At 40.7% G+C, this 13,787-nt stretch overlaps 1 protein-coding gene and 1 non-coding gene across 2 annotated transcripts in view; one reads left to right on the forward strand and one right to left on the reverse strand.

The window, feature by feature from the left end:
* poc1a (POC1 centriolar protein A) overlaps positions 1-4,246 on the forward strand; it is a 110,684-nt gene extending 106,438 nt beyond the window's left edge. Inside the window, exon 11 of the mRNA XM_080181839.1 lies at positions 3,825-4,246. Coding sequence (XP_080037965.1) covers positions 3,825-3,905 — 81 coding nt within the window. The 3' untranslated portion in view covers positions 3,906-4,246. The remainder of the gene's footprint in view (positions 1-3,824) is intronic.
* Positions 1,654-1,844, reverse strand: LOC145341692 (U2 spliceosomal RNA). Its single transcript, XR_013886445.1, has one exon. It is a non-coding gene; the product is annotated as a U2 spliceosomal RNA (small nuclear RNA).
* Positions 4,247-13,787: the final 9,541 nt, after the last annotated feature.

Here is a 13,787-nt window from a genome sequence, read left to right on the forward strand (position 1 = left end):
CTAATCCACCTAACCTACACATCAAAGGACACTAAGGGGCCATTTATCATGCCAATACAGCTAACCTGCAAATTCTTGGACCGTGAGAGGAATCCGGAGCACCCAGAGGAAACCCACGCAGACACGAAGAGAACGTGAAGACTCCACATGCACAGTCATCCAAGGCTGAAATCGAACCTGGGTTCCTAGTGTGTGAGGCTGCAGTGCTAACCACTGCACCACCGTGCTGTCAAATCTCTGTATTGTGCCATCAAGACATTCCAAGGCATTTTATAACAAATGAGTTATTTTCAAAAACTGGACCATTTGTTACACAGGGGAATATGGTAGCCAATTTGTGTACAGGAATGTTTGCAAGAAATTAGATCAATACCACTTGATTTGTTATAGTGATGATTGCAGAATCGACACCCTACCCTCCTTTAAATAGCGCCATGGACTTTTGTCTCTGTTTAATGGCTCATTCATAAAACAGCTCCCTGGAGCACACCATTTCTTCAGTGCTTCACTGAAGCGTCAGCCTAGATTAGGTGGTCGAGTCCTAGGGTACAACTTGATTCCAGAGAGAAGAATACTTTTTTTTTGGACATGAAAGAAATCAAGGGATTATGGTGACAAGGTGGAAAAGTGGAATTTGGATGGAAGGTCAACCATGATTGGAATGCCCTGCCTGCTGCAGTTGTAAATGCGCCTAGTTTGGGGGCGTTTAAGAGATCCGTGGATAGGTTTATGGACGAAAAGGGATTGGTTTAGGTTAGTGGGTCATTGTTTTGTAACTGGTCGGCGCAACATCGTGGGCCGAAGGGCCTGTTCTGCGCTGTAATGTTCTATGTTCTATGATCAGATTGATTAGTGGAGCAGACTCGAGGGGCAATGTGGCTTATTCCTGCTCCCAATTTTTATGTCCTAATACTATCAACTGAGTTGTACTAGCTCTATGCCTCCAGCAGCAAAAGTCTTTGAAATTATCTTTCTGTTAAGCTGTCACAGAAACCACCTCTTTGAGCTAGTCCTGAATGCACAAAGGCCAGCAGCTCCTTTCATTTATTTTATTGCTGTGCCACTGAAGTCAGAGCTGCTCATTTCCCTTGTGAAGAGTATTGCAGAATGATGCCCAGTTTCCTGTTGCTTTTCTGTCCAGACAATGAATCCATGATGGATTTAAAATTAAAGAGCAAGTTAATTGCTCTGCGTACAATGTAACTATGAGGTATTCTAACAAGTAGATGTGCATCATGCAGAGCTCATCTGCTTCCCATCTGGTCCAGTGGAATATTGGTCAGGAGCACTTAACAAAGGAGCTCTTTGGAAGAAGTTTTATTTGAGTCGTTGATTTTGTTCCCAAATATTTTGACCCTCATAAAATTCAGGCTGTGGAACATACAAGGGCACAAGCATTTACAGTTCAAAATGCCACCCTATCGGTTATCATAATCATTTTCAAAAGTTGTACAACTACCTGAGCAGCATGGTGTTGGAGCACTCATGCTGTAGCGTAATAGGATGCACATTTGCACATGTGATGTATTATTCTTTCTTTTTTTTAAATCCAATTCAATCAAATCAAGTCCAATTCAGAGTCTTAACAAGTTGAGACATTCCCAATCCAAGCTGACAAGACAGGGCTCTCACCCCCTGTCTTGGGCTTGATCCACACGATCCAAGCTGATTGGAGTAGGTATAGCTCCTCCTCCAAGGCTTGATCTCATTTGCATCTTAGCCAAAAGGCTGAGATGCCGCTTTTAAAAATGGCTTCAAGTGAAGTAAAATGTAACCTAATGACTTCAACCAAGTACAGCATGTCGATACTACACTTGATCTTGGCCAAAAGGCCAAGAAGTGATGTATTGTTCTCTCTTTCCTCCATCATCATATGCTGAGCTCTGACCTTAGCTCTCTAACCATGCGGTGGTCGCCGAAAGGTTAGGTCAGTCCTATGACATTTATGTAAGTTTGTGCAGAATATGAAATTACCCTAATGACAGCTAACCTTTACCATGTCTATTTTATGATGTTGATTTGAACTATTAATATTCATGATCTTTTGTTTCTCAAACCTTGCTGATTATATAAATATTTTTGGGCTTATGCTGAACTGATAAAATGCTGTCTTGATTTAAGTTTGTTCTGTACGTGCTCCATCAGTTATTATTTTCCCTACTAGGCTAGTTGTGAAAATGACACAGCAGTTCAGACTTCATATAAGGCTGTGTATTTACTGATTCAATATCATCATGTCTGCCTAAATGTGAAATTTTATCTTCACATTCCAATGCTGATCGTATTTTTAGGATGCGCAATTTGCAGCACAGATATTGTGCAATGTCAATAATGAGCATAAAAATCTAATCAACATTACTTGCTGCCAAGCCCATTGCAGCAATTTCAGATTAAGTGTGTCCTCGTTTGCCCCTGACTAGTCCTACTAACTATTGGCAACTGATGTGTCTTGCACTCTGCCAAAAAGAAAAGAAGGGATAAAAATTAAATACTCAATCGAAGAAATTGGGTATTTTAAAATGCTTTGAATGAATTCTGACGTTTTTAATCCTGATCATTTTAATTCTTGAGGTACTTCACTGAAAAGTGCGTGTAATGTTCTTCAAAACCTTTGGACAAGTCGTCTACTGCTTGATATATTCCCCAAGGGAAGATTTTAAGCCATGAAATGTAAGACTTGAGTGGAACAACCATAATTTGGTTTACGTATTAATGGCCCAACTTGACACTTTTCTTCCATTACTGATTCAAATGAATTACATTTTAATAAAAGGGATTGTCAGCGGAAACAATTATTTAATATGGTATTTGTACTATCAACAATTCACAGACTATGGTTTCTTGACAATTGGTTAATAATTGGGGTGTTGTTGTAGTTAGAATGGTATAGAATGAAGGTTACAACGCTGCTCTGAAGAAGTAGAAGCCTCTTGTATGCTGTGATGTGAATGTTTTTTTTGTCCTATGTGGGCCCCAACCCCAAGGGAATATCAAGGAAACTGCTTTACTCTGATCCATTTAGAAGAATCTCACTATACCAGATGTCGGAGCTCATAAAGTTTAGAGAGTTGTGGTATCTGAATTGCAGGCAGAAGGAGAGCAGCATTATTATTATCTCCCTAGCCTTTGGTTATATTGGAGGAGGCAGTAAAATGAAACTGGGAATTAGGTAAAAGTTTTCAACCAAATCCTTTTCTGCTCGCACTATTTGAATATGGACAGTGTGCATTAAAACAGTTTAAGTTTATCTATTAGTGTCACAAGTAGGCTTATGTTAACACTGCAATGAAATTATTGTGAAAATCTCTTAGTTGCCACACTCTGGCATCTGTTCAGGGTACACTGAGGAATAATTTAGTATGGCCCATGCACCTAACCAGCACATCTTTCAGATTGTGGGAGGAAACTGGAGCACCCAGAGGAAATCCATGCAGACACAGGGAGAACGTGCAGACTCAACACAGACAATGACCCAAGCTGGGAATTGAATGCGGGTCTCTGGTGCTGTGAAGCAGCAGTGCTAACCACTGTGCCACCATGCTTTTATTCTGTAACTGATAAAAAATCAACCAAATTTCAGCAAGAAAGATGATGTGATCCTCTAAAACTACTCAGAATAATGTATCCTTTTATTTGTGATTGCTCTTGTCCTGTACGTTCATTGCTGTTTTACATGTGCCTGTTCATTTCATCTTCAAAGTGTTTGCATGTGACAGGAAGCAGTGTCACAAGCCTCTAACGCTGTCATGTGAAAAGGCTATTTGTGCTGCATCTTCCCTTTACTTTCAATGAACAGTACTTTATCTTTTAATTTTACTCTTCAGACTGTGACGATTCTTGAACAGCGACTGACATTAACAGAAGACAAGCTGCGTGAATGTCTTGACAACCAACAGAAGTCATGATTAAAGTAAGGCCTACTGTTTGAAAACAGGAGTGAACCACCAGTGGAATTGAAGGATTAAGCATCTTAACTGGCAGATATGCTTAATGTGTATTAATCCACAGATCACCAATCAAAGTTTTGTAAAATAGTTAATCCTCCATGATAATAAGATGCCAGAGTACAGCTGCACTGACGTTTTTAGCAGTGACTTGTATACCTTTATGTACCTTTTATACAATGATGCCCTCAGAGGGAGTATTTCTTATAATGCAATAAATTTCTTAATTGTTTTATTTTACACCAAAATGAATCCATATGTATTTAGATATTAAACATTCTAATAAATTTTTTTATCTTAAAGTTAGTAGGGAACATTTCTCAAGTCCATCAGATGTGCTTTCATTGTTTTGAACAGTTATAGTTGAACGTGAGGGGCTGAATTTTGCCAATCAGTGGTGAACCCTGTCGGCCAGCAAGAAAGCCAGGGGCCTCACCAGCCTCTGCCACTCGGGGATTTTGTGACAGTCAGACAGTTAATGAACTGCTGTCGGGGCTCCCACCCATTTTGTTGATAAGATCCCACCTCTTAAGAGCTGCGAGCCAATCAGAGGGCCAGCAGCTCCTCAATCCTAGTCGTGCCACCGGGAGCAGTGGGCAGTGCTGGTCTGCACTGGCTGGACAGCATAGGTGTCATCCTTGGACCAAGATAAATGAGGTTGAGGTCTTGGGGACCAGGCAGGCAGGCAGGCAGACCCCCGTGATGGGTCGGGAGTGGTTGGTTCACCGGGTGGATGGTGTTTCCTTGGAAACAGCCTTTTCCGCTAGGGAAGGGTGGTGACTGTGTGGGCCAAAGAGTGCCTGCTCACTGGGATGCAGCCAGTGGTCTCCCCATGTAGCAGAAAATACCCCCCGCCACTGATAAAATACTAGCAGTAGCACGAAAAGACATTTAATTGGCTGGTTAAGAGCTTAAATTAATGGCATTGATAAAATTTCATAGTGTTGAGATATCTTTGAGTTTGTTTCTGAGTGTTCTCCTCAGAATCTTATAAACTCAAGATAAAAAAGCAGATTTAACTTCTGAATAAAAACAGGACATGCTGGAATTACTTAGCAGGTCCAGCAGCAACTATGGAGAGGCAAAAGGTTAATGGGCTGACTTTTTTTTAGCTTCATAATGACCATCCTGGGGGCTAGAAAATGGGAGAGTCGTTTTGGGGTGACTCATCGGAGCATTCTTGCTGGCAGAGAATTTTTCCATGAGCAGGTTAGGATTCGGATCGGATTCCCATTGCACTGCATTAATGTGGTTAAAGCCCCAATTAGAAACGATTTCACAGCCTCACCAGCATTTTGCTGCCAGCAGAACATTCCCCACCACCACCACTTGTGGGAGCCACTAGCTGAATGGAGGTAGCCTGCGGGTGAGCCATCAGAGCCAGTTGAGAGGGACCAAGGGCAGGAAAGGCCCTATCTATTCCTCTGGCCGCGTTTTGTTCTCCACTCGAGGGTTTTTAGCCCTCACTACTACCTATGATTTTCATAGATGCCTGAAAGGACACATCGATGTTAAGGCAGCTTCGTGATCCTTGATCTGCTTCAGCAGCACTAAACTCTCCAGCTGGGATTGTCAGGACTCCAGAGCTGCCAACCTTTGGTCCGATAGCAATGAGAGCCCATCTGTTGACCTTAGAAGGACGAGCGTAGATTTGACCACTTAGGAAGCCACCTGTGGGAAATTGTGCCTGGCATGCCACCAGCAAATTTAGACACAAGCCTCCCATTAAGTCCCAACTTCAGTGTCCTGAAGCTGTCTGTAAAATCCATTTCAGTATTTCAAATCAATGACTGGAAAAGGTTAGAAATGTAAGAGGTTTCAAGAAAGTATAGAGACAGCAAGAGAGTGGGACAAAAGATAGAAAGGAGGTCTGTGGAAGTAAAAGGCAAGAGAAATTAAATGACAAAAGAATTGATGGTGTGTCGAAAGGAAGGGAGGATAAGTAAAGAAAGAAAAGATGTCTTGAGGTGTAAATGGGAAAGCAGAATCATTACTAACAGATGCCATCTAAAAACAACGCCACAGAACTGAAGATAAAAGCAAAATACTGTGGATGCTGGAATCTGGAACAAAAACAGAAAATGCTGGAAGGTCTCACTAGGTCTGACAGCATCTGTGGGGAGAGAATAGAGCCAATGTTTCTTCAAAATCTTGGCTCTATTCTGTCCCCACAGATGCTGTCAGACCTGCTGAGATTTTCCAGCATTTTCAGTTTTTGTTGCCGCAAAACAAAATGTGGGGAAGAACTTATGATCCAAAATTACTGAAAATGGTGAGTCCAGAAGGCTGTAAAGTATCTTATCAGAAAATTATGTATTTCATTGGAGCATTGTGGGAAGCTGAGATCAGAGCGGAAGCAGAGCAAAAAATTAAAATAACAGGTAATTGGTAGCTTGGCGTCACACTTGCAAACTGGATGGAGGTGTTTAGCAAAGTGATCAACCAATCCATGTTTGGTCTCCTTACTGAGTTGTGAACTGTAAACATACCAAATTGAAGGAAGTATAAGCAAATCATTTCTTTAATCTGGAAGATGTGCTTGGAATCTTGGACAGTAAGAAGAGATAAAAGAACTGGTGGTCTAGCTTTAAACTCCTTTAATCAAACAAATCCTACAAGTAACTCTGGTGCTTAAAAATATGTTGGATTTATGCCTATTTCTGCCACCACTGGATTTTGGATACCTTTGTCATGGTAGGTTTGTTTTAATCAGCATGGTACTGATGGCCTGCAACAAAAGATATGTAAACTCATCTTGGCTAAATCCTAAAATAGTAATTGTAAATGCATATGCCATATATGGAAAATATATTCTCTTCGAGACACTGTTCATCTCTTTAAGAAATTTGGAAAAGATAATTTATCAGAGGAGAAAATTTATCAGAAAACTGTTGCAGGCCATCAGCAAGTTGGGTGTATCAGTCCACTTCAGAAAGGTTTGTACTGCACTAGCAGAATTAAGTGATGCACCAAAAGATAGGCGGAGTATGTTAATTCCAAGGTCACTTGTCAGATGTGGCTCCAGTTGAGATATATGTGACAGACATTGGTGTTGACTCCGTTGGCTTCAATAGTATATTTACAAAATGGAATCTAGAAGACAATTTTAGGGTTCTGAAATTAATTCTACATGAAGTATTGTGTCTAGGTTGTCATTATCTCTTCAGTCCTACTACACCTTACCTCTAGCTTGATATATTTTCCTTACCATCTGATTGAGCTTTCAAAAACAGATAAAAATACATAGAGTAATCAAGCTACTGATTTATAGTTTAAATTGTGTTATTCTGTCTATTTTTCTATCTCCAAAGCACTGGCCTCGATAATAGTGCTACAAGACATAAAACAGCAGAGGGCTAAAATTTAGCTTCCACTTTAACTTCACTTGAAATGAAGATTGTACAGTGGACTTCAATTTGTGACTGTCAATCTTGCGCACCCACTGAAATTGAATTTCACTCCCCAGATCCTCCAAGATACATTGGACGTTACTACGGAAAATCCGCGATTATAGATACAATACCCAATGAAGCAAAATTTGGATGTGACAGATGCTTGTTAAAAGTCATAATTTTGGACAGTAATTCACAGTATAAAACACTACAAAATACAGTAGCGCTTTTGAGATGTCAATAAGCAGTGACTCATACAAACATCTATGAAAGAACACATGGATTACATAGAAACATCAAAACTAGAAGCAGGCCATTGAAGCCTGCTCCGCCATTCATCTTGATCATGGCTGATCACTGAATTCAATATCCTGATTTCCCTCCCCATTTCTCCCACATCCCTTGATCCCTTTGGCCCCAAGAGCTATATCAAATTTCTTCTTGAAATCAGACAATCTTGTTGGCCTCAACTACATTCGAGGGTGATGAATTCCACACATCTATCCTCACCTTAGTTCCAAAAGATTTACCCCTTCAAACTATTACCTCTATTCTGGATTCCCCCACCATTAGAAACATTCTTTCTGAATCTACCCTGATTAAGAGTAGGAGTAGGCCATTTGGCCCCTCAAGCCTGCTCTGCCATTCAGTAAGATCTCATCTTGCCCCAACTCCATATCCTCACCTAACCCCCACTAATCTTCGTCAAGAATCTATCTAGCTCTGCCTTAAAAATATTCCAAGACCTGACTCCATCGCTCTAGGAAAGAGAGTTCCAAAGATTCATTACCCTCGGTGGGAGAAAAATTCTCCTCCTCTCTGTCTTAATGGGATATCCCTAAATTTTAAACATATAACATCTTATATGTTTCATTAAGATCACCTCTCATTTTCCTAAACACCAGCAGGTACAGGCCTAACGTGTCCATCCTTTGCTTGTAAGATATCAGCGCCCTCCCCCGTGCCCCACCCCAGATATCAGTCAAGTAGCCCCATACCATGAAAGTCATGACAATATTTTATGGTGTGAATTAGGATAGGAAAGTTGGCAACCACTGAGTTGTTATAACAAGGTTGTGGAAAAAGCAATTCTATGAGCCAATTTAATTGCTATTAATTTCTTTAATGGTGCCAGCAAAAGCTAGTGTTTCTGAGCTTCTTTTTATAAATATTTTACTGAAAAGCAATTCACGATTGCAAATCAGAACAAAACAAAAAATGGACAGCTGCTGATCTGAATCAAAATGTACCAAAGCAAATAATTTTTTTTACAGAACAGTTGAACAGAGCATTTCATAAGTTGTGGGGGGGGGGGAATGCGGGAAAGGTACTAAACACAAATTCAAATGTTCTCTGGAATTGCTGCGCTCGAGCCTAGGCAGCAAAGGCACTATTTATTGGTGCTTTAGGAAATAAATTGCACAGCAGAGCATTTTCTATTGTGTTAGTCCTCTGCTCTATGCACTGGGGAAGGGAGTCAAGAGAAAATGATTTCAATAAATGCCTGGTGAATCAAATTTAATGAAAGCGGAATTTGGATGCGAGCCTGACAGGCGATGCCAATTATGATGTCTTTCCTCATCACTATGTTCCTCATTGCCAGAATTCCACACAAATCATACATTGATATTTTGGTGTGCTGATTTGGTGTTTTGTTATGCAGCAAAGGCCTTGCAATTTAACTCGTGATGGCCCAAAAGATTGCACTTGAAGTAAATCTGCTTTGGCAGTTTGTCAAAGCAAAATGTGTGTTGTTGTTATGGAAAGTGCAAAAAGAATATTGAATATCTCTTCGTTGAGGTGACGCATTGTATTTAAATCATTTGAATCTTGAGCTCAATCGAGTACAGGGTCAAAATTCAATAACATATAAATAGTTACCAAACCAATACTCCCCATGCTTTCTGATTCCGAAGGTGTCTCGAGCAATGGTCTCCATAAAATTTTCCTTTTAATTTGGGATTTCTGTTGGTCCTCTATTTGATGATTCAGACACAAGAGCTGTCAGTTTCAAGTAACTGAAAGTTAACAGGGTGCATAAAGCTGTAATTGTCCAGTGACACAATTGCTTTTATGCTCAAGAGTGCAGCTGTGATGAAATCAAATGGTATTGTTCTCATTTTCATAAAGAAGTTTGAGCTTCCACAATTAAAATGATCTTGGTTAGCCCGTCATATTATAACAAGCAACAGAAATAGTTATGGGAATATAAATTTATGCATTCCATTCCTCCATTATTATTCTACGTGCAACAGGAGTACAATTTGAGTGGTGCTCAGGAATTTGTGCAACATTAAACATTTTATTTTTCAGTTTGTGCTCTTCGTCCATGCTTCCTACATATTTAAATGTATGCATACTCTTTGATTTGATTTATTACTGTCACATGTATTAGTGAAAAGTATTGTTTCTTGCATGTGGTGGCATGGTGAATCAGAAGTCCCTCACTGTGTCAGGGACCTGGGTTCGATTCCCTGTTTGGGTCACTGTCTGTGTGGAGCCTGCATGTTCTTCCTGTGTCTGCGTAGGTTTCCTCCAGGTGCTCTGGTTTCCTCCCACAGTCTGAAAGACGTGCTGATTAGGTGCATTGGCCATGCTAAATTCTCCCTCAGTGTACCCGAACAGGCGTTGGAGTGTGGCAGTTGGGGGGTTTTCACAGTAACTTCATTGCAGTGTTAATGTAAGCCTACTTGTGACACTAATAAACTTAACTTAAGACAAAGCATATCATACATAGAGAAGGAAAGGAGAGGATGCAGAATGTAGTGTTACGGTCATAGCTGGGGTGTAGAGAAAGATCAAGTTAATACGAGATAGGTCCATTCAAAAGTCTGATGGCAACAGGGAAGAAGCAGTTCTTGAGTCAGTTGGTACATGATCTCAGACTTTTGTATCTTTTTCCCGATGGAAGAAGGCGGAAGAGAGTATGTCTGGGATGGGTGCGGCCCTTAATTATGCTGGCAGCTTTTCTGAGGCAGCAGAAAGTGTAGACAGAGTCGATGGATGGGAGGCTGGTTTACATGATGGAATTGGGCTTCATTCACGACCCTTTGTAGTTTCTTCTGGTCTTGGACAGAAAAGGAGCCATACCAAGCTGTGATATAACCAAAAGGAATGCTTCCTATTGCTCCTATACTTATTACAGACAAAAGCAGCAGATTTGAGGTGCCAGCATTTGGGTTCAAAAAAAGTTATCATACACAGCAACTGCCTCTTATAAGGTTGTATGAATAGATGCAAGGAATAACATTGAATGTTTTTAATGATATGATGTGAGAGCTACCACACCAACTCAATCTTTTTCATAGACTTTGCTCAACTTCAATTCAGTTGAATTACACGCAGTTAAGAATCCAACACATGGTCTTGAGAATTTCCTAAAATAACAACAATCTGACACCTTGAATAAGTGGTGATTTGATGGGTCATCGCATGATTTAGTGATAAAAGTGCTTGGGAAGACAATTAACTGTGGATCTTTAGTTGGAGATCTCGTTTTCCTCTTTGTAAATACTGTTTTGTGATGAATCCTAATGAAAGCAGAAACACTGATTATAGAATCCCTACAGTGCAGAGGGAGGTCATTTGGCCCATCGAGCCTGCACCGATGACAATCTCATCCAGATCCTATCCCCATAACTCCACGTATTCACCCTGCCAGACATCCCCTGACATGAAGAGGCAATTGAGCATGACCAATCAACCTAACCCACACATCTTTGGACTGTGGGAGGAAACCAGAGCACCTGGAGGAAACACACGGAGACACGGGGAGAACGTGCAAACTCTACACAGACAGTGACCCAAGCCGGGAATTGAACCAAGATCCCTGGTTCTATGAGGCAGCAGTGCTAACCACTGTGCCACTGTGCTGCCCTATGGCCAAATGGGCTTGGCAAGATATTTGCTGTTTAAGTCAACTTGATAGACTGGTGAACCCTATCTTGTCCTCAACAAGCTCTCCACTGTGGCACAGTGGTTAGCACTGCTACTTCACAATGCCAGGGTCCCGGGTTTGATTCCTGGCTTGGGTCACTGTGCGGAATCTACACTTTCTCCCCATGTCTGTGTGGGTTTCCTTCAGGTGCTCCAGATTCCTCCCACAGACCCAAAGATGTGCTGGTTAGGTGCATTGGCCATGCTAAATTTTCTCTCAGTGCACCAACAGGTGCCAGACTGTGGTGGCGACTAGGGGATTTTCACAGTAACTTCATTACAGTGTTAATGTATGCCTTCTTGTGACAATAATAAATAAACTTTAAACTCTATGCCCCATTCACACACACACCACCCCTCCCCGCCCTCAAATCTCCCACCAGGACAAGTTGCTACTTCATCATTAAAACTGAATTTTACCTGAACAACAAAAGCAAGAATCCAGATTAGTTTGTATTTGCAAAAGAAAGGCATTCTGAACCTGACCATTAAACACCAGTGGAAAACTAGCTAGCCTTTTGAAGTTGTTAAGTGATTATGCCTGATAAGAATACTTTTAAATGAAGTCGCATTCAATATACTGTTATTGATGTATAAATTTTTAAGATCAATTTCATATTAAATTATTTTCTTGAGATGAAAGATTCATCAGAACAAAACTGTGTGGAGTACAGTTACAATAGTAACCTGGCTTCTGACTAAACCCAATTTTTCTCCAGTGCAATTGGTAATTAGATGGGCAGAACTTCTGCATGCTCTGCTGCATAAATGTTAACCCTACTAAGGATCTTCGAGTCAGCATAGACTATATTCTCGGTGAGTTTCAAAATTTTGAACTTGAATAGGAAGGTAATAGAGGGATAAAGACTGAGGAAGGGCAGAAGGTTTTCTTAAGTTTAATTAGGGTATCATGATCTGCATGGACTTGAAGGGCCAAAGGGCCTGTTTCTGTGTTGTACTTTTCTTTGTTCTCTTTGTATCTCTGAAATCTTGCCTATTTACGAGTAGTAACTGATAGCTTGTTACAGAATTTAAATGTTTTTTAGCAGCCCAGTGGCCATCAAACATTTGTTTCAAGTCAAAGTTCAGTTAATTGGACAGATTCAGTAAGAAGTCTTGCAACACAAGGTTAAAGTCCAACAGGTTTATTTGGTAGCACGAGCTTTCAGAATGCTGCTCTTTCATCACCCAATGATGAAGGAGCAGCATTCTGAAAGCTCATGTTACCAAATAAACCTGGTGGACTTTAACCTGATGTTGTGAAACTTCTTATTGTGCCTACCCCAGTCCAAAGCTGGCATCTCCACATCATGGACAGATTCATACAGGTCAACACAGCAGTACGATTGTTAGGACTACTGCCTCACAGCGATTGGGACCTGGGTTCGATTCCCAGCTTGGATCACTGTGCGGAATCTGCACATTTTCCCATTGTCTGCATGGGTTTCCTCCGGGTGCTCTGGTTTCCTCCCACAGTCCAAAAGATGTGTTGGTTAGGTACATTGACCATGCTAAATTCTCCCTCAGTGTAACCGAACAGGCGCCGGAGTGTGGCGACTAGGAGATTTTCATGGTAACTCCATTGCAGTATTAACGTAAGCCTACTTGTGACAAATAAATAAATATATACTGTTATGCAGCAGGCTAACACTACAGTGGCTTGGACCCAGTGAGGGGATAGGAGAGAAATCTTTTTGGGACCATATAGCAAAAAGACATGGACATCTAATGGAGGGAATCAGGTGAGTTAAGTGCTGGACCAATGCATGAAAACTTTTTACTGTAAAATGTTGAATGATTTTGCCAGGTCAGTCAAATAGCAGAGCCATCAACACTTCACAAGAATTAATTGCAGCAGACAAGTCTGCAGCTCGAAACCACCCACCACATTGTGCTAAAGTGCTTCAAGAACTTACAATTAATGCTCTAGGAGTTAGTGCGAGCTTTTTAACTTCCCAGCCTTCACCTGCAAGTATTCCTGCACTCAAAACCCCAAATGGTATGTAATTGTTGGTTCATGCATTTGTTATCTCCATCATTGTGCTGATACTTAGGCTGCTGTGCCTCATGGTATTCAGAAAGCATTCTTGCTTTTCACATCCTTCACAAAGAAAAAGACTGCCCGTAACACAAAAAAGAGATCGTCGTAAGACTCTACAGCATTTGCTCAAACCATACGCAAAGGAATTGTTGTAGCTACTGGGGAAGCAGCCAACAGGAGAAGGAGAGCAGGTACTAACTAGAGATTAATTGTGACTTTCTGTTTCTCCATTCTCATTCTGACATATCCTTCATTATCTGTCAGTAAATTGTGAAAAGCTACGATAAGAAGGTTAAGAAGAGATTTTCTAGCAATATTCAAAATTGAGGAATTTTGGTTAAAAGTAAGATGATTCTGTTTTCTACTGGCAAATGGATTTGTTACTGAGGGCACAATTATATGATAATGAAACAAGGGGATATTTCTTTACACATTGACTTACGATTGGAATACATCACCTGAAAATGTTTGTGG

Source organism: Carcharhinus amblyrhynchos, chromosome 3, assembly GCF_965287045.1.
Source record: "Carcharhinus amblyrhynchos chromosome 3, sCarAmb.v2.hapA, whole genome shotgun sequence".
Lineage (NCBI taxonomy): Eukaryota > Metazoa > Chordata > Chondrichthyes > Carcharhiniformes > Carcharhinidae > Carcharhinus > Carcharhinus amblyrhynchos.